General features: G+C 33.9%; 1 protein-coding gene across 2 annotated transcripts in view; it reads right to left on the bottom strand.

The window, feature by feature from the left end:
• LOC145335011 (roundabout homolog 1-like) overlaps nucleotides 1-25,712 on the bottom strand; it is a 107,501-nt gene that overhangs the window by 15,031 nt on the left and 66,758 nt on the right. Inside the window, exons 18-29 of one of the 2 annotated variants that reach the window (XM_080180683.1) lie at nucleotides 24,323-24,355; nucleotides 17,264-17,341; nucleotides 7,941-7,976; nucleotides 7,206-7,349; nucleotides 6,741-6,831; nucleotides 6,343-6,435; nucleotides 4,291-4,323; nucleotides 4,167-4,228; nucleotides 2,821-2,887; nucleotides 2,531-2,617; nucleotides 1,929-2,055; nucleotides 1,521-1,615 (exon numbers count right to left, since the gene is read on the bottom strand). In XM_080180683.1, coding sequence (XP_080036809.1) covers nucleotides 1,521-1,615; nucleotides 1,929-2,055; nucleotides 2,531-2,617; nucleotides 2,821-2,887; nucleotides 4,167-4,228; nucleotides 4,291-4,323; nucleotides 6,343-6,435; nucleotides 6,741-6,831; nucleotides 7,206-7,349; nucleotides 7,941-7,976; nucleotides 17,264-17,341; nucleotides 24,323-24,355 — 946 coding nt within the window. Of the gene's footprint in view, nucleotides 1-1,520; nucleotides 1,616-1,928; nucleotides 2,056-2,530; nucleotides 2,618-2,820; nucleotides 2,888-4,166; nucleotides 4,324-6,342; nucleotides 6,436-6,740; nucleotides 6,832-7,205; nucleotides 7,350-7,940; nucleotides 7,977-17,263; nucleotides 17,342-24,322; nucleotides 24,356-25,712 lie in introns of both variants that reach the window. The other variant, XM_080180682.1, reaches the window with a different exon arrangement.

Genomic DNA, 25,712 nt, shown 5'->3' with positions numbered 1-25,712 from the left:
CTATTCATCTGATTTTTGAAATACTGATTCTTAGGACAACAAAGTACAATGTTATAAGCGAAGCATCTCTATAATCAAGTCCTAAAAATGTAATTATGTCCTTAAGCAGTAACCTGTATTTAAACAATTTTGCAACAAGTTTACTTACAATTTGTTTATGCATTTTTATTTTGCTTATTCTGACACTCTACAAGTGTTGATGTTCGTTTGTCCTTCCTTGTTAAATAGTATTGTCAAAGGGAAATGACAGTTGTGTATGGGATTTAATAGTTTTGAATCAAATATTTACCAAATTATTTTTAAAAAGAAAAAAACCGCCAATGGACAACAAATTAAGTCGAAGGGCCACTATAACCAAAAAAATCTCGGCATTCAGAAGTAATTAACAAATTTGGCCCAAAGTTGATACTTTTTTTGTGAATTAACTGACGTAATAGCACATACATTTTCAAATGCAAGACAAAACTTTTAATTATAATTTTAATGCAATGTGTTTAAAATTGAGAAGGTTAGGTACTATATATACCATCTAATCAAAATAAATGTAGTAGATTACATAAAACAGACACACATAAACCAAAAAGGTTATATTTATTCCCCCCCTCCTAATTGTTGTATTAGACAAAAGCAGGGATAAATAAACAATGGACAATTATTCAACCTTCCCATTAATTATAATAAACAAATACAAATTTAGTCGATTATGATCTTCCATTAAGTTTACGTTTGATGGCTGGTACGTTTCGGGGAAACGAAAGGTTGTAAATGAATCTAACTTGTATTGTTCCATCCCTCCCTGACAGTGACAAATATTATTAATCTTTTTTAGCACATTAAACAGAAACTAATATAAAAACAGGTAATATGTCCATGAGAAGGATCTTGGACAAAGTAGCTTCGGACAAAGTAGCTTCGGACAAAGTAGCATTGGACAAAGTAGCTTTAGGACAAAGTAGCTTCAGGACAAAGTAGCTTCAGGACATTTACTTAAGAAAAGTAGCTTCGTAAGAAAAATTATTCTCCAATAGTCATAAAGGTCATGGCTGCAGCGCTCGGCCCCCTAGCCTATAACCTAACCTAAACTAATCTATGTTAGACTCAGGACATTTATTTAAGCAAAATATCCTCAACTGTTAATACATAGGTGGTTTGGAATTTCGTGGGTTTTACAAAAAGTGGTTGGTAGATTTTTACAATTTTTAATATTGTTTTTACAATTTTTAAAATGATGTTTTTACAAATTTTAGGTTAGGTTAGGTTAGGTTATAGGCTAGGGGGCCGAGCGCACGCGGCTAGGCAGGCCAGGGGGCCGAGCGCTGCGGCCATGACCTTTATTAACAGTGGAGGCTACTTTGCCCGAAGCTACTTTGTCCTGAAGCTACTTTTTCCTGAAGCTACTTTGTCCTAAAGCTACTTTGACCGAAGCTACTTTGTCCAAGATCCCATGAGAAGCAAAAAAATACCAATCAAACAACAATTTTATGAAAAAAAGAACAGTAATCTGAAATACATTTGCTTACCTTTATACATTGATGTTCCATAGCCTTCCTGTTAGCCTTGAGATGTCTATAGATTATTATTACTATGAATAATACTATCAGTACCACCAGTATACCTAAAATGTATCAATATATGTACGTAAACATATTAGTACAATTCACAACAACAAAAAATGGAGAAGCACATTCAACAAAAATGTCGTTATACAAATTTTAAATGTATTTATGTCATTGCTTTTAAATAATAATGAAATATACATAGTTCAAATCTCAACAATTCAAAAACTAAAAAGCTGCTCTTAGTTTTAAGAGCTTTAAGCTGCTTTTTTTATAGATAAAGCTACTCTATGATCCCAAATGTCCCTTTGAAGTATACGGTACTTACGAAAAGGAGCTGCTATGTTTTATCTACTAAATAATATCACATACCTGAAATCAAAGCAATGAGCCAGGTTTTTATGGTAAGGTCAGGTAGATGTGAAATGGCTGTTCCTTGAAGAAATGTGCTGGAATGATCAAGGCTAAACCATACTGATTCAGAATATGGACCACCTCCCTGAAAAGTGTTATGATTTTTTTTAATTCCAAACATTACAGTCTGAGATTACATGTGAGTAATCGATATGGATATTCTTATTTGGATTTAAGATTAAATACTATATTTACTAAATTTCTTTTGTAAAGCAACAATACTTTATTTACATATAGTGGTTACACCCCCCCCCCCCCCCTAGAGGCCCCTAAGGGATGGAGAGGGATAGAGTGGGCGGTGTCAACCCTCCATTTTTAATTTCAGTTTTAACAAGATTAGTTTTCGTGAAAACTAATGCCATTTAAAATGAATTTTTGTTTTGTTGAGGTTGGGTGGTATTTTTTTGTAATAACCCTCCTCAATATAATAAGAAACCTTCTCTGCTTCCCTGTAAATGAGAACCATATAGGTTCAGTGGTTCGTGAGATCCTTTACTAGAAACAGACAGACATCCTGTTCCTATTTCATCAAGTTAGAAAGTATTCTATATAAATGTTACCATATTAGTGAATGGTTGAGCCCTGGCAGTGTAGATAGTGTTGGTAGTTAGATTATTCAACATTATAGAAGTTACAGCTGCTCCAACCTATTAATAATTAAAAAAATAAAAACAAAACATCACACGGTTATAAATGGGAAGATGTTATCAAATAAAAATAATCTAAATATAATAATTTAAAATACCTTCTTCAATGAGTTGAGAAAATTTAATTTAGAAATTATAAAAATATAGAGCTACATATGAACCAAACTTGTAAAGTGGCTTTATATTATGCAAGATTGTTATACCTTTAAATCTGAATGTATTGTTCTATTACTCTCTATGGTAATCTTATAGAATTTCAACTCTCCATTCCTGAAATATAATAAAAATGTATAGTTTTATTTTATTCCTATTTTCTAAAGACTTTTAAAATATTAGATGGGGAATATTTTTTCTTGGGAAGGGTTTGATGTCCCACCCCTCCCCCCAAGAAAATTACCATAAAACCTGACCAGCACAATACAAAACTTTCCTGAACATCAGACACACCTCCTGTTACTTGAATATAAATGAATAGAAACTTTTAAGAATTTCAACTCTTAATTTCTAGCATAATTGTCATAATATCAATCAATAAATTAATAGTTTTTAAAATAAAATCCATAATTTCAAGGAAGTTCTTTTCCAATGCTTTGAATGTCATTGGCGGCCAAATGGCTTGCTTCACAATTCATGGAATACATTTAGACATTTTATAACAATTTATTATAACTGACTTTTGAATTTCTTAAATAAAACCTTTTTAGTAATTTTGACCATATCAAAATTTAGAAAATTTTAATCAATGTAATGTCAGATAACTATTTGAAATTTTCCTTCTGGCGGAATTATGTAAGGATTTCCAATTATTTAATATATTAACAAGGACGGTTATTAGACATAACAGGAATAATTAAATATTTCAAACATCCACAGAATTATTGTATTACACAGAAAAGCTTAAAGATATGTAAGAACAAGTTATAATAACACTGTGTTATGGAGGGGGTGGAGACTAAGATATAATAACACTGAAGCTATTAATAGTTTCTACCTGTGTTATGGAGGTGGTGGAGACTAAGATATAATAACACTGAAGCTATTAATAGTTTTTACCTGTGTTATGGAGGGGGTGGAGACCAAGATATAATAACACTGAAGCTATTAATAGTTTCTACCTGTGTTGTGGAGGGGGTGGAGACCAAGATATAATAACACTTGAACTGTCAATAGTTTCTACCTGTGTTTTGGAGGGGGTGGAGACCAAGATATAATAACACTGAAGCTATCAATAGTTTCTACCTGTGTTTTGGAGGTCGTGGAGACCAAGATATAATAACACTTGAGCTATTATTAGTTTCTACCTGTATTGTAAAGGGGACGGAGACCAGGATATAATAACACTGGAGCTATTTATAGTTTCTACCTGTGTTGTGGAGGGGGTGGAGACCAAGATATAATAACACTGGAGCTATTTATAGTTTCTACCTGTGTTGTGGAGGGGGTGGAGACCAAGATATAATAACACTGGAGCTATTTATAGTTTTTACCTGTGTTGTGGAGGGGGTGGAGACCAAGATATAATAACACTGGAGCTATTTATAGTTTCTACCTGTGTTGTGGAGGGGGTGGAGACCAAGATATAATAACACTGGAGCTATTTATAGTTTCTACCTGTGTTGTGGAGGGGGTGGAGACCAAGATATAATAACACTGGAGCTATTAATAGTTTCTACTGTTAAGTCACCAGGAGCCGCTGTTGGAATATCCTAAAAAAATCAATTTCTTAAAATAATTTGGTACATTTCATGTAATTGTATTTTTTACATTACATTTACCAAATATACAAAGATTTGGGCTATTGACTTTTTGTTCGATATTAATAATTCTATATAAATAAGGAAATGACGATACTGCCATATCATAAAGTCGACATAAACTATCTAAATTGAAAGTCAAGCCGAATACTGCTTGGTTTCATAGGGTTGTGATGACTAATGTTAGGTTATAACTCTGTCAACTTTGTTTATTACATTTTCTGCATAGAATACAAGCTTTAGCTCCTGCATTTTTACAAGAACAACTTTATACTAAATAGAAACCTATTCTTAGAAAATGATGGGAAGGCGATGACATTGAATTGTAAATTTTACTGGTACCCATAGTTTTATAAACAAGTTTTCTTATTCATTTAGGCCTAATAACCGAGATATTTAATTCTATTGGTTGGTGCAAACTACAAAATACTTTTAGTCAACTTAATGCTCATTATCATTTATTAGTTTCATCAATGAAAAACACAATGTTTTTTTTTTAAACTTGGTGTAACAAAAAAAGAGAAAAGTTGGAGTTAAAATATTTTTTTAACAAAGTTTAAGAATTAAAGAGTTGCTATTTTGCAACAAAAATATAGCAATTTATGTTCAGTGGTAGAAATGTGATGAATTTTTCACCTCAAGTTTTGCATTTCAGCTCAGGTTTTGGTATTCATACAAAGATGCAATATTTAATCAATTTTATTAAATAATGTCTTTTTCATACGTTTTTTCAAGAAAAAGGTGAAAAACTTAAAGCTTGAAGACAGGGTATTTTACGACTAGATACTCTTTATTTACTAACAAATTTCAAGGTAATTTTCAGAGGTCTTACTAAAACACCCAAAACTGTTCAAAAAACGTAAAATATTTAGATTTACGTCCTTATAGTAGTATTGAATGTACACCATTGAAATGGTGTAAAATTGCAACTAGTAAAAATATTTCGTAAATGGCATAACATTAACAACTTAAATGGATTAAGTCAGAAATACGAAAAGGATCTGTTACAAAAAAAAACTGTAAAAGGCTAAAGGCTAAAAATAATCGATAGAATAGGCACAACTATAATTGAACTGAATTTCAAAGGCAAGAAGAAAAAAAATTCTAGCTGCACGCTCATAGTAGATTATTTGACTTATTTCTTATTTTTTTAGTCTATGTTTTATTTATGAACAATTGTATAAATTTTAAAATATCTTTTTACTCGATCCATGAAAGGCTCTTTCTGGAGTAAAAAATTCTGAAGTAAATTCACAATAATATGGATGGGAAGATAATTGAAGAGTTACAGTATTTGATAGTTAAGAAAAAAAGCCATTACAAACTTCTTTCTGCATGTTTTCTTTCGGATATTGTGCATGTTAGTTTCAGGAATAGATTATTTATCCCTGACTAAAAATTAAATTTCTAGTAGACAAGGAAGTTTGTTTATATCATTAAATCCGCATTATGATTATTATTTTAATGACAAATTAATATTAACTATGTTTACGACAATAAATAGAGTGGGACGGGCTGAAATATTATCGACATTGTGTAAATCTAATTGATAAGATAATTCATGATACAGAAGTTCGACCATTAAAAGTTAACTTCTTTTAATCTATGTATAGAGTATAAATACCTTATCCCTGTATTTAAGGTTTTTCTTTTCAGTTATAATGTTATTTAAGGTAACGTCATCGGCATTCAAAAGTTTTACAAAATTTTTGAAATTTTAGTTATGCTGGTTAAATTACAATAAAGTTATTACTAATTTTCAACAAAGCAGCAAAACAAGTAATTTAAAAATAAATAGCAATGACGTAAAAACAACAAGAAGCAATAACATTTTAGATATAAAAAAAATAGCACACTGATATTTTGTAGCAAAAGTAGATAGTAAGAAATAGACTACGAACGATGTTCGAACTTTGAAACGGACTTTCCTTAAATTTATATATAGCTGTCATACTAAAAATAAACTCTCACCTCCAAAGTTTGAGCTGTTAAGGAATTTGATGGTTGTCCTTCAACAGATTTATAAAATGGAACCAGAAACATTCGATATTTTGTGTATTTTCTAATTAATATATTGTTTGCTTATTTATTTTCTAGCATCTTTCATTACGGGTCGGTCAAGTAAGGAAAGAGAATTTTCTTGTTAAGATTCCACTACTGTTGATCATTGACACAATATGTATTACTGTCTATCTATAATACTTCTGTAAAGAAGCGTACTTTTCCTATGCTACCGTGTAAAATTCTTTTAAAAGATTATCCAAATTTTGTCAATTCAATTATTGGCCTTTTCTTATTCATGTTCTTTGCTACTCATAAATATTGTCATGCTTGTTTTATTTATTCTAAAATAAGAACAATATTTTCCTTAGATTTGTAACCACGTAGCTTGTTTTTATATTAGTTTTCAGTATTGTTATCATATTAAACTTGCTTGAGCCACCAGAAAGATCACAAAACCTTAATATAAAAAATTATAATTATTTTGTAAAAAAAAATATCAAATCAAAACATTTCTGGTTTTCTATTAGAATGCAGTAATCCTACTAGAGACGTTAAAACATGATACTTATTGCTAATATTTGGGTCACTTGACATCAAAAGTAATAGTTATGGAAATTCCTTGGTCCGTAAACGGCGAAACTCATTCCAATACACGGCCAGGACTTCTTTACAAAGTTTGTTCAATTAAAGGGTTGGTTATTAGTTGAATATTCATTGAAAAAGGTTGAAAAAGAAGATTGCTTCTACTAGCTTACAGGTATAAATGTTAAAAAAATCTAGGAAACAATGGTAAAAATCTTTATTTTTGAAACGCAGAAAATAAAACTAACCTGATATAAAATCCATGAAGATATTGAACATCTGCGAGTAGCTTCCACTCGAGTCTAATACTTGTGGATGAAACAGGTTCCAAGCTAACTAGTTCTACAAGCTTGACGAGTAGTTGGTCTCTCACTAAGTCCATATTGTCATCACTAAAATAATATCTATTTTGATATTCATCAATTGCTTTGTAGAAGTCAAACAAGCACTAATTACGAATTTAATTTGAACCAAACACAACAGGGTAGTACAAAATTGGTCGTGAAACTGCAAAGAGAAAAAAATATGAAATCATTTGAAATAATTGACATTCCATTTAAAACAACTGATATACATAGGTACGGTGTGAGAGAATCAAAGCTTTATTAAAGTGTTTGAAATTACTAGTGGGTTAAAAATTAATTTTAAATTTTTTACAAAAGCTATGAAAGAATTGAATTCAAAACTTGTTACAAATCTAGTTATGAACAAAATGTTAAAATCAAAAGTTTTCTAACTCAATATTGGTTTGAAGTTGGACTTTTGTGTCCAATTCAATTTAGGAGACAAAAACTACTCAATAATGCAAATTGATTTTTACAAATCATGAAAGATGGATTTCTTAAAGGTTTGGCAGAAAAAAATTGTGATACACATTAAAGTTTTCTTTATAATAAATGGATTTAAATAACAATAATTGGAGTTTCTGGCGACGCCAAGAAGTCTCCCTCCCCTTCCCTCTCCGTTACTACGTACGTGCTTACCTGATTCTGGAGCCCAGTTGTAAAGTTTTCACTCGTCTGAAATCAAATTTAAACTTAGTAAAGCTTCACAATATTTGTCCGCGGACTTTAAAACACTGGAAATGGATAGATCATCACAATAATATAACTGATTTTTCCTCCATCACATTTGATAAGGCATATTACAAAATTGTTTTATTTAAGAAAATAAAAAAAGCTCCGAAAGAAACTTTTTTACTAATAGATTAAAATTTGAAACAGTGTTTCTTTTTAAATTATACCTTTCTTTGAGAGTGCCTTAGCTGTTTTATATAAGAAGAGTATTACTGCGTATTTGATAGCTAACCCTAAAGTTTCTTTCTAAAATTTGTCATTATACATTAGTATTGCTTGCTTAAGCTTTCCGAAACGGCTAGACCTATTGGTCTTTACATTAATTGAACTTTTAATCAACTCTTAAAATGTAATGCCTTTCAGGATTACCTTTCTAAATTCTATAAACTAAAAAGAGAATTGAAAACTAGAGTATTGCATAGTTTAAAATTGCAAGGCTTCCTACTTTTGACATTTTTCCTTTAAATCATTAACTTAAAATACATTTTGTCAGATACAAGCAGATCCTTACATTTCAAATGTTAACTAACAAAGCAGTATTAATATTTTTTGAATTATGGATAATTACCATCAACAAAAGAATATGAGTTAATATTTTTACTTTCAACAAATTTACTAGTATATTCTAAAGCCTTTAGAAATTTAGATAAATAGGTCTACAGGGATTCTACTATTTTTGTTTTATTGTGTTGACACATTTAAAAAGGTTTTATTGGCAATATTTATTGCACCACATAGCGTCATACCATACCATAACTGTAAGGATAAAGGGTCAGGACAATTGATGGCAAATTATAAAATATCCTTATTTTAATGTGATGTGTCCCTATCTCCTTGACCAACCAAAGCATAAATGTAAGAATACAGTGTTAGATCAATGAAATATAAGGCAAACACGTTAAAACATTAAACAATTAACATAAAAAAAAATTACGAGGTAAAGGTTATGTCTCAACCATGACACTTTGGTTGAGCTTGACTTCCGAATTAGCGGGAAGTTCACGAGATCAGTTGGCGAACATACAAACCCCCAATACCAGGAACCATCAAGTTTCAACAGCAGGTTTGAATATAGATTTATTGATGAAATTATTTCAAAGACCTGAAGCTCTTATGGTTTCAAATCCCTGATATACTAGGGTCGTTCACACACAATGAGACCAATGATAGGCCCAATTTTGTTCTCCGAAATCTTCACACTCTCATATCTCATTCAAAAGTAAGGAACGTGCGCATCATAATAAACAAAACAATCCATGCCGCGCCACATTATGAAAGGAAAGCCATAAAAAGACGACATTTGCGCTTAATTTTTGGATTAATGATAAGGAATTAATTTTGCACTTGATAAACACAAAGCTTCCTCGAAAAGAGGTTAAGACACACCCCCCGTTTGAAAGTCAAATTAACTTCCTTAACGAGATTCAAGGTTTTTTTTTGCGCTGAGCACTAGCAACATTTCTCACTAAACTCAACTCACCATAATCACATGAGAATGGCCACATCCCGAAAACGTGACAATTTTGCTCCTAACTAAATGAAACCCCGTGAAATGCATACACAATATTATACTCCTCACTAGGACTCATAATACCTCACATTTTAGGATAGAAGGATGGGGATTGGTTTGTAACATACAACATTCCATGCACATGACAATCACAAGATCACATACACAATCCTAAAATAGATAATCCTATTAATCATGATGTTGTAAATATAACAACTATACTAAATAATAATCATTTCATAATCAATAGGTAATAAATCATTATTAATAAATCAATAAGTACCTACGAAATCAGGTTGAAATGTAAATGTAAACAAATAATGGTAAAATAAAACGAAATAAATCTTAGACAAGAAAATTAAGATTTATAGGTACTTAAAACTAAATTTGTTAAGCATCAAAAAGAGTAGTAAGAAAAAATTTTTCAAAATCCTTGGGCAGAAAGTTTTTCAAACCTAATGAATAAGAACTGTAATATCTTAATCAACAATAAAACTTTTTAATACTTAAAGAATAGCAAAATAATAATATCTTCGTTAGAATTTTCATCGGAATTATAAAAAAAATACCAATTTTTCTTTGTAAAAAAATATGAGACTTTAAATATGAATTTTCAATCATTCCTTGATCTGAATAAAAATGTTTTACTTGATTGAAATTCATATATAATTTTTTTAAAAAAATCTGCTAAAAATACTTGATTTTTTTCTTAGAATAAATATCGAATCACGCAACCTCGACACATTTATTCCTTTTTGTTAAACTTTTCAGGTAAGTTTTAAAATGAATTGTACTTTTGAAATGAAATTAAACTCAATAAAATTAAATTTGAGCATATGAAATAGAAGAATATTTAATCGCATTTAATTTGATTCTTATTTTAGGCATAAAAATAGGCATATGAAAAATGTAGCTTTTTACTAAAAAAAATCTCAATTTCCATAAAATAAGAATCAATTATTAATCATAATTTTTAACAACTGCCTGACTGATACAGCATGTTCTTCTAGGGGAGATTTATCTGTCAGTCTGAACAAGACTCTTGCAGTCTTTCTTCCATCCTCAATTCTCGTCACTCGGCCCATCCTCAAACATCTCATCAGCGGATTGGTACTCGTAACCAGAACTATATCTCCGTCAGCTAGTGGCTCCGCCATCTCATCCTTCCACTTGGACATCCGTAATATCTTCGGTAGGATCTCCTGGCGGTAGGCAGTCCAAAACTGGGCAGACAAATCTTCCAACAACTTCAACCTGGAGGAAATTTGGTCCTCCGGTTTCATCGCCACATTGCACAACGGCTGGCGGTCAACATTTCCCAGCAGCTGGCCAGGGGTGATCAGCCGCCAATTCTCCACGTCGTTCGCAGCTTCAATCGTCAATGGTCTGCTATTCATCAATTTGCTGACCTCCGCCAACAGCACCAGGAGCTCGTTGAAATTAACAGAACTATTCACCAACTTCTTGGACAGCAATCTCTTGGTTAATCCCACCATTTTCTCCGCTTGCCCAATATAATGGTGGGCTCGGGCCGGGATCTGAGACCAAGAAAACTCTACCTGGCTGCCCAACTTCTGCTCTAAAACCTTGCGAGCACCGGATAATTGTGTGCCCATGTCGCTTACTATGATCTTCGGCAGACAATGAACAGCTTCCAACTTGCGCAGGGACAACAGGATACTGCTGGTATCATACTTTTCCAAGGCATCTAACCACAACGCCCCTGAGAATCTGCAGACCACCACGAACACCCACACCTTCTTCGTTGCTGTCTGACTCCTCGTTTTGGCGGCAGCTCTCCTCGTAACCAGCGGACCCATCAGGTCGACCTGCACAGCTTCAAAAGGCCTGCTCGGGACCAACTTGTCAGGTAACACGTCCTTCATGGTAGTACGACATTCCTTAGCCCTCTCAACACTGCAGGGCCAACATTTCTTCACTTCCATGATGGCCAACCTCCTTGCCTTCACAATCCAGCACCAACGGCGGCTCTCAGCTAAAGTTCCACGGACACCAGAGTGAAGCTCAACATGCGCTTCTCTCATAAAAACAGCAGCTAACCAATTACCAGGCTCCAAAATTATTAAACCTGGCATGTCTTCAAATATCATTTTACGGCCGCCAGTAATGGCGTCAATGACTGGCTGTCCACGACCAACCATTTTAAGAATCCTCATCTCCCTGGTCACATAATTTCCTCCGGGACCAACGACAGGCCAGGTCAATGATACTTTATGCACTAATGGATTTAATGACGCATAATTGCCTTTAGCGTCATTTATCCACTCATCCTCTTGGCTTCGTGACACAATGAAAAGTTCCGCCGCCGCCATAAAATTGTTCAAAGACGGCTTGTACACAGAATCTGCGGCTGCTACATGACCACCAGCGGCTGTAGTCTTACCTTCTTGTCTGCTCTTTAGCTTCTTCAACCAGGTGTTCGCAACTTGCAGGACAGCTGCCATAATACGTTTGGCCTGTCCAAATGATCTCCTGTGCTTAAACCTAAAGAAATCTTCAGCGGCTTCTCCGGCAACTTTCATTGAACATAACTTAACCATTTTGGTATTCAACTCCTCTGGGGGTAAAACCTGCTTGACTTCTTCGGCAGTTTTCACCGGCCACGCACTTTCATCCTGGCGCAACCATTCTGGGCCCAATCTGTACCTGGAACCTGGTCCCAAATCTGATACCTTGCAGGTGCTTCTGGTGCCCAAATCTGCAACGTTGTGTGTCCCCGGGACCCACCTCCAGTCATCCTTGTTGGTTGCAGATTGAATTTCTCCAATACGATGAGAATTAAATGTGTTCAACATAGCACTGTTGGAAACTATTTGTGATAAAACACACGATGAATCAGTAAAGTACATCACTCTGATAACATCAAAGGGCAGGGCATCTCTGACGGACTTTGCCAACCTTGTGGACATCTGGCACCCCATCAATTCAAGGCGTGGAATTGATTCACACTTGACCGGCGCAACTCTTGACTTGGTGGCTAGCAGAAACGTTTCAAATCCTTGTCTAGTTGGCCACCTCAAATATGCATTACTTGCATAAGCCTCTGATGACCCATCCGAAAACATCATCAAGGATGGAAGGCCAGTTGGTTCATCCGGGACCACACAACGGTCAAACTCCAATTTAGCGACCTCAGCTCTGTCCTCCAGCGACTGAACAAGTTCATCCCGTAGACTTTTTGGAATGAAATCTTGCCAGCCCAAATTCAGCAAACATGTTTTCCGCAGGACAAGTTTAATTCTCAACAGAATAGGGCTGCAAAGCCCGATCGGGTCGAAGGTTTGGGCGGCGAACCTGTGGACCATCTTCTTTGTCAGATTCTCGTCCAAGGCGTCCTGGAGGTTGTACAAATCAGCATCCTCTTTCACCTTCCTTCCCTTGACTTTACCATCTTGGTTGACTCTTGTGGCGATGGACAACACATCGGTGGCTGGCTTCCATATCAGCCCGAGAACCTTGGTAGGCTGGCAATCATCTCCAGAATAAATGACTTGTTTGAAGGAAAAACTACCTTTGCCGATAATCCTGTCGGCCTCTTTTATCATCTCCTTGGCTTCTGGCTTCGATCCTGCTCCCGAAATAACGTCATCTATGAAGCTGTGCTTCTCAAGCTTGACTGCAACTGGAATCTGAGGTAACTTGAATTCCTCATCAGGGTAGGTAGGTATTTGTGGCTCCTTCCATAACTCAGGTTTAGCAACAATTTCACTACCGTTTATCTGTCCCTCTCCATACATCTCCTTGACCACTGCTTCACTCTTTCCGCCGAACAGGCGGGACGTCAACTTCAGGGCTGTAACTGCCAAGTTTCCCGCAGCCAACTCGCCGAAATTCACAACTTTGGTCAGGTAAATTTCAAGTGGACCATCTGGCGTCGGGGAAAATAAAACTCTCTTCATCTGGCTGTCAAACTCTGTGGCCAGGATGGAGTTATAAAACTTGGAGATATCCGCGGTTATACCAACCTTGTAACCGCGGAAAAGCATCAAATGATAAAAAATCTTCTGCATTGGCGGCGGGCCTCCCAGCATTATGTTATTAAAACTGGTACCCTTGAACGTCAGAGAACTATTTGCACACAATCGCATGGGTGTGGAACTTGAATCCTCCTTGAAAGCAACCACTATTGATGAACAAGACTTAGGTCCTTCATACTGCAATTCTTCAGGCGTGGCTTTTTGAAAAACGCCTCTTCTTATGGCGTCGTTGAAAACCTCCACATACATTCCATAGGTACCTTCCTTGACCATCCTGGCACGATCCTTTTCAGCAATTTTGCGGGCTAAACTCTCATTGTAGGGTAAGGTGTGAGGATCTTCAATATAAGCATATTGACCTGTCCACTTGTTGGACTGCAAGTCTAGTGTTAAACCTGCCTCAATTATCCTCTGCCTCTCACGCTGGTCCCAGGTAGTGCCGTCGGCCATAGCCTTGCACTCTTGACAAGCAGTACATCCTGGACAAAGTGCCTGCGGCTGTACGCCAAACGATTCAGACGTCAGAAAGTCTGGCAAAGTGCCTCCACTGACACTGACAGCCTTATAAGCTGACTTTTGATCTCCAGCTCCACCATCAGCACTCGTACAGATAAAACCACTACCAAAAATGGTTCGCCACAACATAGACTGGCCCACTTTCTGGTAGGTTGAAGGAAACACGTCAGGATGTGTATTTCCAATGATGATATCTAAGCCTCCACTAATGTATGTAAACCTTTCTGGCGGCATTTTAAATATCTCGGCGGCAGTTTCGGGGTGGACCGAGCGCATCTCGTTGGCCCCACCGAGGGTAGGCATGACAGCTGCCTCAAACTCCCTCAAATTGCCGTCCCTATCCTTCAGATAAAACACAACATTGCGGCAGGAAGACTCACTGCCATCAGCTACAGAAATAGTTGTATATCTGCCGGTAGATTTCAGCTTCAACTTGTTGGATAACTTCTCAGACACAAGTGGCAAATTTGCCCCGGAGTCAAACATTACCGTGGCGTGGCAGGTGCCGCCGCCAGGTGCTACAACAGGAACTAACTGAAGTAAGAAGGTACAGGGGCTGGGTGCAGAACTTGACTTGTAGACTGTATTCACACCAGCACTAGCCTCATGGAGTAACCTGGAATGGTATCTGTCGCAATTATTGGTACCACAAACACCAAGCTTATCAGATTTATTACACTTGTCAGCAGTATGGCCGTCGCACAAGCAGAGTTCACATAACTTCTTCTGCTGGACAACTTTCTTTCGGTCAACCACATCCATCTTCTTAAACGTGAGGCAACGGAAAATCGGGTGCTTCTCCTTGCAGCTCTCCACAGGACATGCACTGTTCCACTTGGAAGCCTTGTCCTTCCCAGCCTTTCCATTCTTATTGTCGCTGCGGCCAGATACTTGCGCGGCGGCAGCTCTGTCACGATTTCTCTTGCCGGCGCCACTGTCATAGGACATATCACCGGCCAACATGGCACCCCTGGTCCTCTCCAGCAGTTCAACAATCTTCGGGATGTTTGGTTGGTTCATGCTACCTAGCTCCATCATAATTTTGTCTTTCAAATTTTCAGGGCACTTGTCTTTAAAAATATGAATAAGAGTTAGGTGATTGTAATCCTTAGCTGCAGAACCAACGATGGCTTCTACCTCCTGCATCATGCTCTTGAAGGTAGCAATTGCGCTAACCACGTCCACAGGTTTATCCACAGGTTTCATCTTGTTCAACTTAGTTAAAATCCTCATGAACCGGCGAGTGTTTGATAAAAACATCTGATCAAGAAACGCCCATTGTTCATTATGATCTCTAATCGCTGACACTTGCTTGCGTAATTCCGGGTTGGTTATCACCTTCTCCATACACAACATCAGACTTAACCTCTGGTCAGCAAATCCATAACCAGAACATAGATCTTTAAAGACCTGTTTAAAGTTTGGGTAATCCGTGTCAGTACCGTCGAACGACGGCAACAAACTGTTGTCCCAGCGCCCATACTGCGGGTTGGAACTCCGAATATCCACGGCAGACATACTTCTGGAGAGCATGGCAGGTGTCCCACTCTCATCCAGGTTAGATGAACGACGTTCCATCTCTCTAAGCCTTCGGTACATGTCACGTACTTCTTGGCGCATCTCCACGGAAATTTTAAGCACTCCCATGTCCATCTTCACCTTCTCAATGACGTCGAGGTTCCTGGCGACAGTGCTTGACCTCGCGTCGTCTGAATCATTGTCAAGCCAGTACAGAATTTTTGTACACTGCTCCAACGACGCATAAACTTTATCTGCAACAGTTTTCTGCTCACTAGCTTCATCCAAATCACGCTTGAACTCGCGCAGCTCACTAGTCTCCACGGCAGGTTTTAGACTTTTTATTAGGTCAGATTGGTCCTTGACCTCACTAAAAATGTCACGAATTGATTTTACAGTCACATTTTCACATGAACTAAAACTTTGGCAGGCTTTTAGATTGTCATAAAACACTTTTAACTGTTCATCAAAAACTTCTAGCCTTTCACTGCCAATAGCGATAGCTCGCTCAATTTTCTGCTTTTTGGTTAGTGGCATATTGATTCACTAGGTACTTATTTCACAGAAAAATTGTCACAGTTTATTGCATCAATAATTCACTGGATGCTATTGATCTCTTGATGAATGCTAACGCCTATTCATCAGATACTTTGAAATTGTCTCAACCATGACACTTTGGTTGAGCTTGACTTCCGAATTAGCGGGAAGTTCACGAGATCAGTTGGCTAACATACAAACCCCCAATACCAGGAACCATCAAGTTTCAACAGCAGGTTTGAATATAGATTTATTGATGAAATTATTTCAAAGACCTGAAGCTCTTATGGTTTCAAATCCCTGATATACTAGGGTCGTTCACACACAATGAGACCAATGATAGGCCCAATTTTGTTCTCCGAAATCTTCACACTCTCATATCTCATTCAAAAGTAAGGAACGTGCGCATCATAATAAACAAAACAATCCATGCCGCGCCACATTATGAAAGGAAAGCCATAAAAAGACGACATTTGCGCTTAATTTTTGGATTAATGATAAGGAATTAATTTTGCACTTGATAAACACAAAGCTTCCTCGAAAAGAGGTTAAGACAGGTTATATGGACACATTATTTTTTGTTAATGTTTACCAATTGAATTTCTGAATAGAAATACTTTTTAACTTTAATTCAAGTTACTTTTCCTTCTATTCTCTTTAAATTTTAATGCTTTTTTGCTCAGGGGAAAGTGCCTAGTTTTAGTAAAGCTTATGTAAGAGATGCATCAAAAGAGAACATAATATTTTAAGTACCAATAAAATTATATCAAAACATTATACATCAAGGAGAGATATTTTAGTCGAGGAAAATCTATTTTTCTGAACTAATAAATAAAGAGCAATTCATTTTTTTCTTAGTGTTAACTTATGCCTGACAGAAAAGTTTAGGGCAACTTTATTATCACAACTTACAGAGAAGCTTCTTTAAAAATGTTGGTTTGGCTGCCTATCAAAAAAAATGATTCCATATACAGTAAGAAAATCTTTTCTGGACTGTAAGAAAATAAAAGAAAACGTGTAGGTTAGTTTCTATTGGTCTAATCTAATTTAAATATCATCATTAATGAGAAAATTAATTAAAAAGTAGCTAGCAATCTTCAACAGACTGACATACCCTATATGTAAAAAAAAATTGTTAAAATTGAAGTTACCTTGTAAATTGTGAAGGTTCTGACATCCCATGAGAATTTTCAGCTCTTACGAAGAATAGGTATTCTGTATTGGGCCTGTTTTGTTCAAAATTATCAATATTTTTTTCAAAATTAACGTTGCTTTGTTTTAAATTGGAATATGTCTATTAAGAATTGACTTTGGGTATGTTATCAAAACAAACATTTTTTTGAGATCTTTCTGCCAAAGCATACTTCGTTCTTTGCCTATACCCTGAATCAGTGTGTATATTCTCACATAAAAAGCAATAATGTTATTGCATATGCTTTTTAATCAATCATAAAGTATTGTATTTTTATTATTGATCAGTCCGTTACTAGGTTCCTTTATTGTGTAGATTGTACTTGCAAACTCACATTACGTAAAATGTTTATGAAAATAGATCATTATATGATATTCATATTTTGCGAAATATTAGATCATACGAACTTGATTATTTAAAGAATAACCTAAAATATGTTTAAACTTATAGCTAGATAAATTAATGTTTACAGTCTTAACTTAAGAAGAAAAGCCTGACAAAAATGTTTACAAGTTACCAAAGCTGCAAAAATCTTGGAAAGGTATATATATAATATAAATGATATTCCGGAAGGAGAATGCCAAAATGCATAATGTATGTGTGAGAGAGAACAATAAATATAACAGTTTGGGATAAAACATTTAAAAATGATATGAACAATATAGTAATTGCAAAGCAATTACAAAAAGAACGGAAACTGTTTTTATGTTGGAAATACCTTAATTTACATTTGTTAAAGTAATAATCTTTCAATAACATTCAAATTATAAAAAATAATAGAATCAAAGTAGTTTTTAAAAATTATAAAAAGTCTATTTTAAAAATACCCAAAGCTAAAAGTTTATAGGTATGCTCATTTTGTATCTTCTCCACATATCATATATCGGAGTTCTGGAGGAAAATACCAAAGCCAAAGTACTCCTAAAAATTATACTTAAAACAGATTAAGAAGGAAATATTATCTGAAAATTCTGGAATGATCTTTCAGCTTTATTAGATATTACTAGACAACACTACAAAAAATAACATTTCTAATCTAATGGATTGTATGAGTTATATTTTACAATGTCAAAACACAAGGAAATTTGAAAATGAAAAAGAAAGTAAATTAGGATATATGCTTTAAATTCAATAGTAGTAATAATGTTGTTGTATATTTAATATGGACTGTCCAAAAAATTGCAAGTGAATGATCATATGATGATAATTGTTAACTAGTGGAAAGTTATATATATTGAATTCTTTCTAAGATGCTTTACTGTTGTTTTTAGTATCAGTTTACAGGTGCACATTAAAATCATATAAAGTTTAGGCAAAAGCACTAGTTGAAGAAAACATATGATTTTAATTTTTCAATATGATGGTAATTTTCATTAAAAAAACTTTTACAGTGAATTTATCCACACAAAGCACTGATCAGATATTCCACATTTATTGAACTATTGTGGAATTCTGTAACACATCACACACATAGAATAAAATAGAATAGTTACTGCTTTTCTCTATTTTTCAAATATTGTAAAATTTAGTATCCATTAAGTGTTTTAAAGTCAGAATGACGTGTCACCGATTGCTTCTTAAACAAAATATTAGGAATGATTAATATAGGTTCTAAAATTATCTAAATGGAAAGTAGACCTAACTCTTTCTTTACTTATTGTGTTGCTTGAGGTACAGGGAAACACTTGATGCACATTACACAGTGGGATCTTTTGAAAAAAATCGGGACATCCAAAAAATTTTAAATCGACTTTTATCTATTCTAGGAATTAATAATGGCTGTAAGTAGACAGCTAGAAAAGAAATTTTTAAAAAATATTCATTTTTGGCGGATTTATGCCATTTTTAAAAAAGGTAGTGAAAAATTTCTTTTCAGTTTTGATGATTTTCCAGATTATTTTACACAATTTTTTCAAAGCAACAAAAAATACATTTATGTTCATCTTATGAAAATAATTTTTGATTGAGGTACTTTTCAGATACCTGTACCAATGTCTAATTAAAGAAAAATTTAAAAAAAATATTTTTTTGGTGGTGTAAATTGACATTTTGTGAGAAAATTTCACCAAAAATATTAAGATTTTTAACCCCAAAAAATCAGTTTTCTCCATTTTACAAAAAACGGACAGAAGGCCCCGGGTTTTGCAATAATAATATCAATATACAACATGTATTGTGTATAAAACAGTTTTCACAACCTGGGGCCTCTTGTCCGTTTTTGAGTAATTAAGCATTTTACATTGCATGGTTTGAACAATTTCGTTCTTGTTAATTTCAAATTTTCCCCCGTTAGAGGGGGAAGGAGTCATTTTAGAGCCCAAAGTCATCTCTGCAATGTTTTCAAACTTTTTGAGGCGGATCTTTCTTTACTTCCGCATTATTTGCCTCCGGCCAACCGTTACGCCGTTATTTGCCGCCGTTGGCGAGATTTTTAACGATTTTTGCCGTTCTTGCGGTTTTAATGGACATTTAAGGGTTAAAGGAGTCGTTAAATAAAAATGACTTATAAATACTTTTATTTTAGCAATTAAATTTGCTAAATTTCATGTGTTCTAAAAAAATTTGTATTTCTAACTGGTTTTGGTCCAGCAGAAATTCAAATTTGCGAATTAATTATAATATTGCAAAAACATTATATACGCATCAGAGAGAGAGAGAGAAATATACGTTTGAGAGAGAATATAATATTAGTAATTATGTTTATATTCTTATACAAACTTTAAATGAAGATAGCTAGACTTAGAATAAAGGTATTAACACAAAATCAAAAGTGTTTTGAAAATTATGTTATTGTTGTTTATATCTGTAAAAAAAACATTTGAAAACATGCCTTATAAGTGTCCTATTTCACTTATACTGGACCTACCTAAAAATGCCGGGACTCGAACTGGGTGCACCTGACGCTATATTCATGTTCACAAACATTGTTTGCATTGAAGAAATATTTACATAGACGTTGATTTTGTTAAAATATTCCTATCCTAACTAAAGTTATGAAGTTTTATAGATTTTTTAAAAAATAGGGTAGCTTCGCTCCTCCAAAACAGCAAGACGTACATACCAAATGCACATTAGAAGTAAACAGGAGCAAAATTTATGTTATTTTTGAGTTAAAGCAAAAGAAATTACATCATTTCGTCAAATACAAGCTTTTTTATTGATGTTTACTTTTGTCTACCCTTAATGTCCCGTTTTTTGGCAAAAGATCCCACTGTGCATTACCATCAAACACATTGACTACCAAACTAGAAAGATTTTATCTGTAAAAGTAAAGAAATGATGTATTTTTCATGTATATTTATAGTTTTAACATTTTATTTGCATTTCACAAACCACAAACACTTCAACAAACTTTAAACAAAACTTACATTTTTGCATTAAGAAGCAAATTTGAAATATTTCAGCAACAAAGTACTAATAAATGTATTTTAAAGTTATTTAATTTATCACAAACAAGGACGAGTATACTCAAAATAAATAAGGATATATTTGATTAAGTAAAACATAAAGTTTGTGGGACATGTTTAGTGAGAAAAGAAAGTTTACGAACAATAGATATAAAAATAGAGAAAATTAGAACTGAGAAAGGAATAAGAAAAATATGCTATAAATAATTATTTTTTTTTTTTTTGCATGCAATATAATAATTTAAAATCTATAGAATTGTTGATCTTTTGAAAAATTAATTTTCCAAAAATATTTGTGCACTCCATGATAACTTTTTGCATATTCATCAAATATTACAAATATGCATCATACCATACACGCACGCACACACACACACACACACACAGAGGTCAATTTTAATATGGAAAGAATAGATATATCATTTTTTATAAAAAAAATTGAAATTCAGAAGATAAATGATTCTCCTGCTTTTTTAGAGCAGCTACTTTATAAATCACTAGCGGCTTCGCCCCTAGCATCTAGGAACTTTTCCCCAAGAGGTTTAATCAAACTTCTCTTTCGTATTTTAGATTTAAAAGAAAAATTTGAAAAAAAATTAGGGTCGGGAATTGTGTTTTTACACTGCATTTCAATTGTAACGCGCTCAATCGTCCAGACAACCAACTCTTTGATTGTATGACCATTGTCTGAGAAGTCCCAACTGTGCATGGTAATAAGTTGCGCTGTTTTGGGCTAAAGCATCCCCCCTAATCTAACTATCTATGTCGCGCATCTGTCGTAGGAACTATTTTTAACGTCTATAGTTTTGATACGTCGTCGGACCGAGATTCGAACCTATCACCTCTCTGTCGACGAGCGGATGAGCAACGTGTTGAGCAACAGTTGCGGGTTATAATGAATATTTTTTTCTACAATATAATTGATGTAATAAATAACTAAAATGGGACTGGCTGCCAAAAAGTTAGAGACATTTTAGTTTTTCTTTAGATGATTATATAACTAGTTTTAATAATATATAGTTTTCCATTTAATTAGAAGAATATAAACGAGAGCACGGTCATTTCTACAAATTTATACATAAATTGTATAACAAAGTGCAAATTTTAATCTAAATAATATGTGACAGGACAAAGGTGAAGGGCAACTGATGGTTTAATTAGTTTACAAAACAATTAATTTCCTAAACATTTACAAGCAAACTCTTTAGCTTAATAATTCCCACATAAGAATGGGGGGATGGGGAAGATGTAGTATCTCTGTGTTGTCCTATCCCTGCATTCCTGAATAAAATGGTCCCAACATTTTATAATAAATTAAATTTAGTGCATTCATTTGTAAAGTCAGCCTAGCACAAAACTTTCTGACAACCACAGAATATTAAAATCAAAATTTATGTGGACTTTACTGTTATGTTAAACTTAAACATTCAATATAATTTCTTAAAGCTAGAAGCTAGTCTTCAAGTCACAGATTAAACAAGGGGCTGTGTGATATGGGAACTTCGTTCAACTTGAAATAAAGGAAGTTGGTTGTAGAAATTTTTATTTAAAATTGTTTGCCCTAAGTTAAAAAGGAATCTTAATATTAACAAGTGGAGAAAAAGTAAATAATTTTCTTTATGTAATATGACCCCGAAAATTAACGTAAAGTTTGGATGTGCCCAACAAAATAAAGTTAGTTCGTATATGTTATGTATATTTTATTCTACATTGTTTTAGACAAGTGAACAAAGAGTACAACATTTAAACAATTTACTTAATGTAACACTAACATTTATAAGTAAAACGACGAAGCCAGAAAATTTTCTATACAAATAAAGATTTTTCAGTGTTTTAGGCTTAGGTATTTCGAATTTAACTTGTTTTCAGGGGGCAATATTGCGCTTAAAGATTCTATGATGGACAAACTATTATGTATAATAGATTATCTACACATCTTCAACCTGACCAAAACATATTTTCATTCTTCAAACTGTCCTCCCGGGGTCTAGGGAGGTGGAGTTCATAAAAAATATCATTTTATCAAAATTTCTTAGAGCTTAAATTAAATTATATTTTTGAATCATTAATTTCGCTCTAAGTTAACAATATAAAGCAGAAAAACAAAATTCTTTTCATAAGCGGAAAAGTTAAAGGCAAAACATTTTTCTCACTTTGTTATGTCTCTACATTTTTGTTATCCCTAAAAGGTTTCTTGTGTTTTTACTGTAATAAAACATTAAAGGATAAAAACCACTCATAATAAAGATGAAAACACTTTGTAACATCTCTTTTATCAAAAGTGGATCACCAATTTACCCCAAATGCCAGTATGTTGATACCTTATAAATCACTAACGGCTACGCCCCTAGAGGCCTCTAGTGGCACTTTAAATGTTTTTGTTTGTTAAAGTTAATTTTTTATGTACGATACCACCTTATTTGACGTTGAAGTCTCCCCTAAATTTTAAAAAAAATTTGATTTTTTTGTCATTTCTCTTGGGAGGGTGGTGGTACCCTCCCCCAAAATAGTTATAAACCTTCCCAGAACCTATGAGAAGCTACCCTGTTAAGGAGAACCCGATCGGTTCAGCGGTTAGCGAGATCCTTCGGTACACACAGACAGACAAACATCCTGTTACTTTAGTATAAGGATAGTCTCCCTCACTATGTATGTATTTACAAGTTTAACTATGTGTGTAACTATACTTTAGTTTGAGTACTTATGCTTCAGTTTTACCTATCAACATCTTTTTACTGCCATCCTTTCTATATTTATAAAACTAAAAATCTCTTTTTTTGGTGTTGTTTATGATAAGTATCACATAAGCCACTCTGTAGTCTTATTTTATTTATGAGCCATGTATAGAATAAAGACTTTTCATTTTAAATTTACTTGTCATGATCATCAGTGGTTTAAACACAAGTCCATAAAGGAGGAAGGGGTGCCTTTAGCATCCTGACGATTTAATTGATTTAACAAACCACTTACATTAAATGTTCTTGTATAATCAAAAATGTAATACAGAGAAGAAAAAAAACATTTATATTAAATAACTCAAATAAAGCAATTTTAAGATTATTTTACGAAGCTGTCTTTGTTGCTGCCAGCTACTTTAAAAAAAATGATTTATCGACACATCTCTCACTGTAACATACAGATAACGAATAAATTAATTGAAATACGTTTTTTTAAGTCTTAACTGTAAATATAAAATTAGTGCCCCAACTTTCACAAAACACCAGCGGAAAGTTATTATCAGTAGCGAAGCTATTCTTTAATTCACTTTGTCTGTCTGATCGTCCGTCAATCAGTCCGTCAGTCAGTTCGTAATGCTATGGAGGAAATTTTTCGACTGTTATTCAAGATAGACGGCTAATTTTTAGTGTGAAGATTTCCTATACCAATGAGAATCCAGTATGCATCTTACTTTGTCAGTCGGTATGTTAGTCATGCTAAAAAATATAAAAGATATGCGACAAAGGTTTCGTTATGTAATTTTTCGTAATTCTTGTTTTAACAAATACTCTTTAAAATCTCCGTGTCTGTAGTCCCATTCATGATTTTTGTGCTTCGCGACCTATGGAAGTTGTCATCCTTGTTTTCTTCTAATTCTTTAATAATTTTTCCTGAGATTGGTTACTGTAGAAGAGTCGCCAGTAATTCTAAAAAAAAATAATAAAAACTATTTTTAAGATCACAATTACTCTTTACTTAGGCTAATATTGGGTCAAGCCTTCTAGTTTATAAAAGGTTTTTAACCTTTACGAAATAAAGGTATAGTCCCTGTCGTGGCAACACCTCTTAAGGGGCTTTTCGTCGTATTTTCACAGTAGATTTTCTTCTATTTCTAGCTCCCTCGGAGGCTCTAACAATGCGGGACAATCACCTAACCCAACATAACCTAAAATAACCTATTAAAAACTACGAAACGACCCTTACACATTGTCACGAAAGGGACTTTACCCTGAAATTTTTATTGTTTTATATGTTTACTATCTAATTCTATTTTACATTTCTTTAATTTGACAAAAGATTTCCTCATATATTATTACTGTTTATATTGTATTTTATTGCTGCGCTATTGTACTGGTTAATTAACCTTAAAAACAAACAAAGACCATATATCATTTTGAAATTAATTAAGAAACCTTAAAAGAATCAAATATAATTAGAAATAAGAGAAAAAATATTTTATTTTACAAGAAAGAAAAAATAAATAAGTCTCCGTAATAAAAATACTTAATTTTTATAAATACTAGCGGCTTCGCCTCTAAAAGCCTCTCGGGGCCTTGGTGAGAGGGGAATTGAATCCCAAAACCCATTTTTTTAATTTAGATTTTTCTTGTAAGGGTGGTGGTACCCTTCTCAAAAATAGTTATAAACCTTCCCAGGACCTATGAGAAGCTTCAAGCTACACTGTTAAGGAGAACCCGATCGGATCAGCAGTTAGCGGGATCCTTCCGTACAAAAAAATAGACAGACAGACATCGTTCTACCTTGTTTATAGATTTATGCCCCCCTCCAAAAAAAATACATATACATATATTTTGAACTATTATTGCAGCAATAATGGGGGGATAGACCATCCACCTGGGGGAGAAAATTGTTAAAGCAAGTTTTTATAAATACAAATATAAATAAGCTAGCGGCTGTAACCTCACCACTTTTCGTCTGAAGTAAAAGGTAAAGTGTGAGGGCATATGGGTAGATTAAAACCGTCTTAAGACCTAAAATTAATAACAAAATAGCCTAAATTAATGATTCCAGGACCTTTCTTCTCTTAAAAGGTAAGTAAGATGTTAAAAGACAAAAAATGTATCATTATAGGATATGACAAAAATTTCTGTAAATTACCTTTCTTGTTAAAACCTTAAGCAGAATCGTCCCCTTGTTTCTATGATATAAATGTTATGATATGATGTTATACTATTTAGGTTTTTCTAATAAGTATTGAGATAGTAGATAGAGGGGGAAATAAAATCATTTATCAAAAACTTTGTATTTACCCACCTTACCCTA

Source organism: Acartia tonsa, chromosome 13, assembly GCF_053477335.1.
Source record: "Acartia tonsa isolate MP-2025a chromosome 13, ASM5347733v1, whole genome shotgun sequence".
NCBI lineage: Eukaryota > Metazoa > Arthropoda > Copepoda > Calanoida > Acartiidae > Acartia > Acartia tonsa.
The sequence above is the reverse complement of the archived record's forward strand: the minus strand, read 5'-3'. Positions and strand labels throughout refer to the sequence as shown.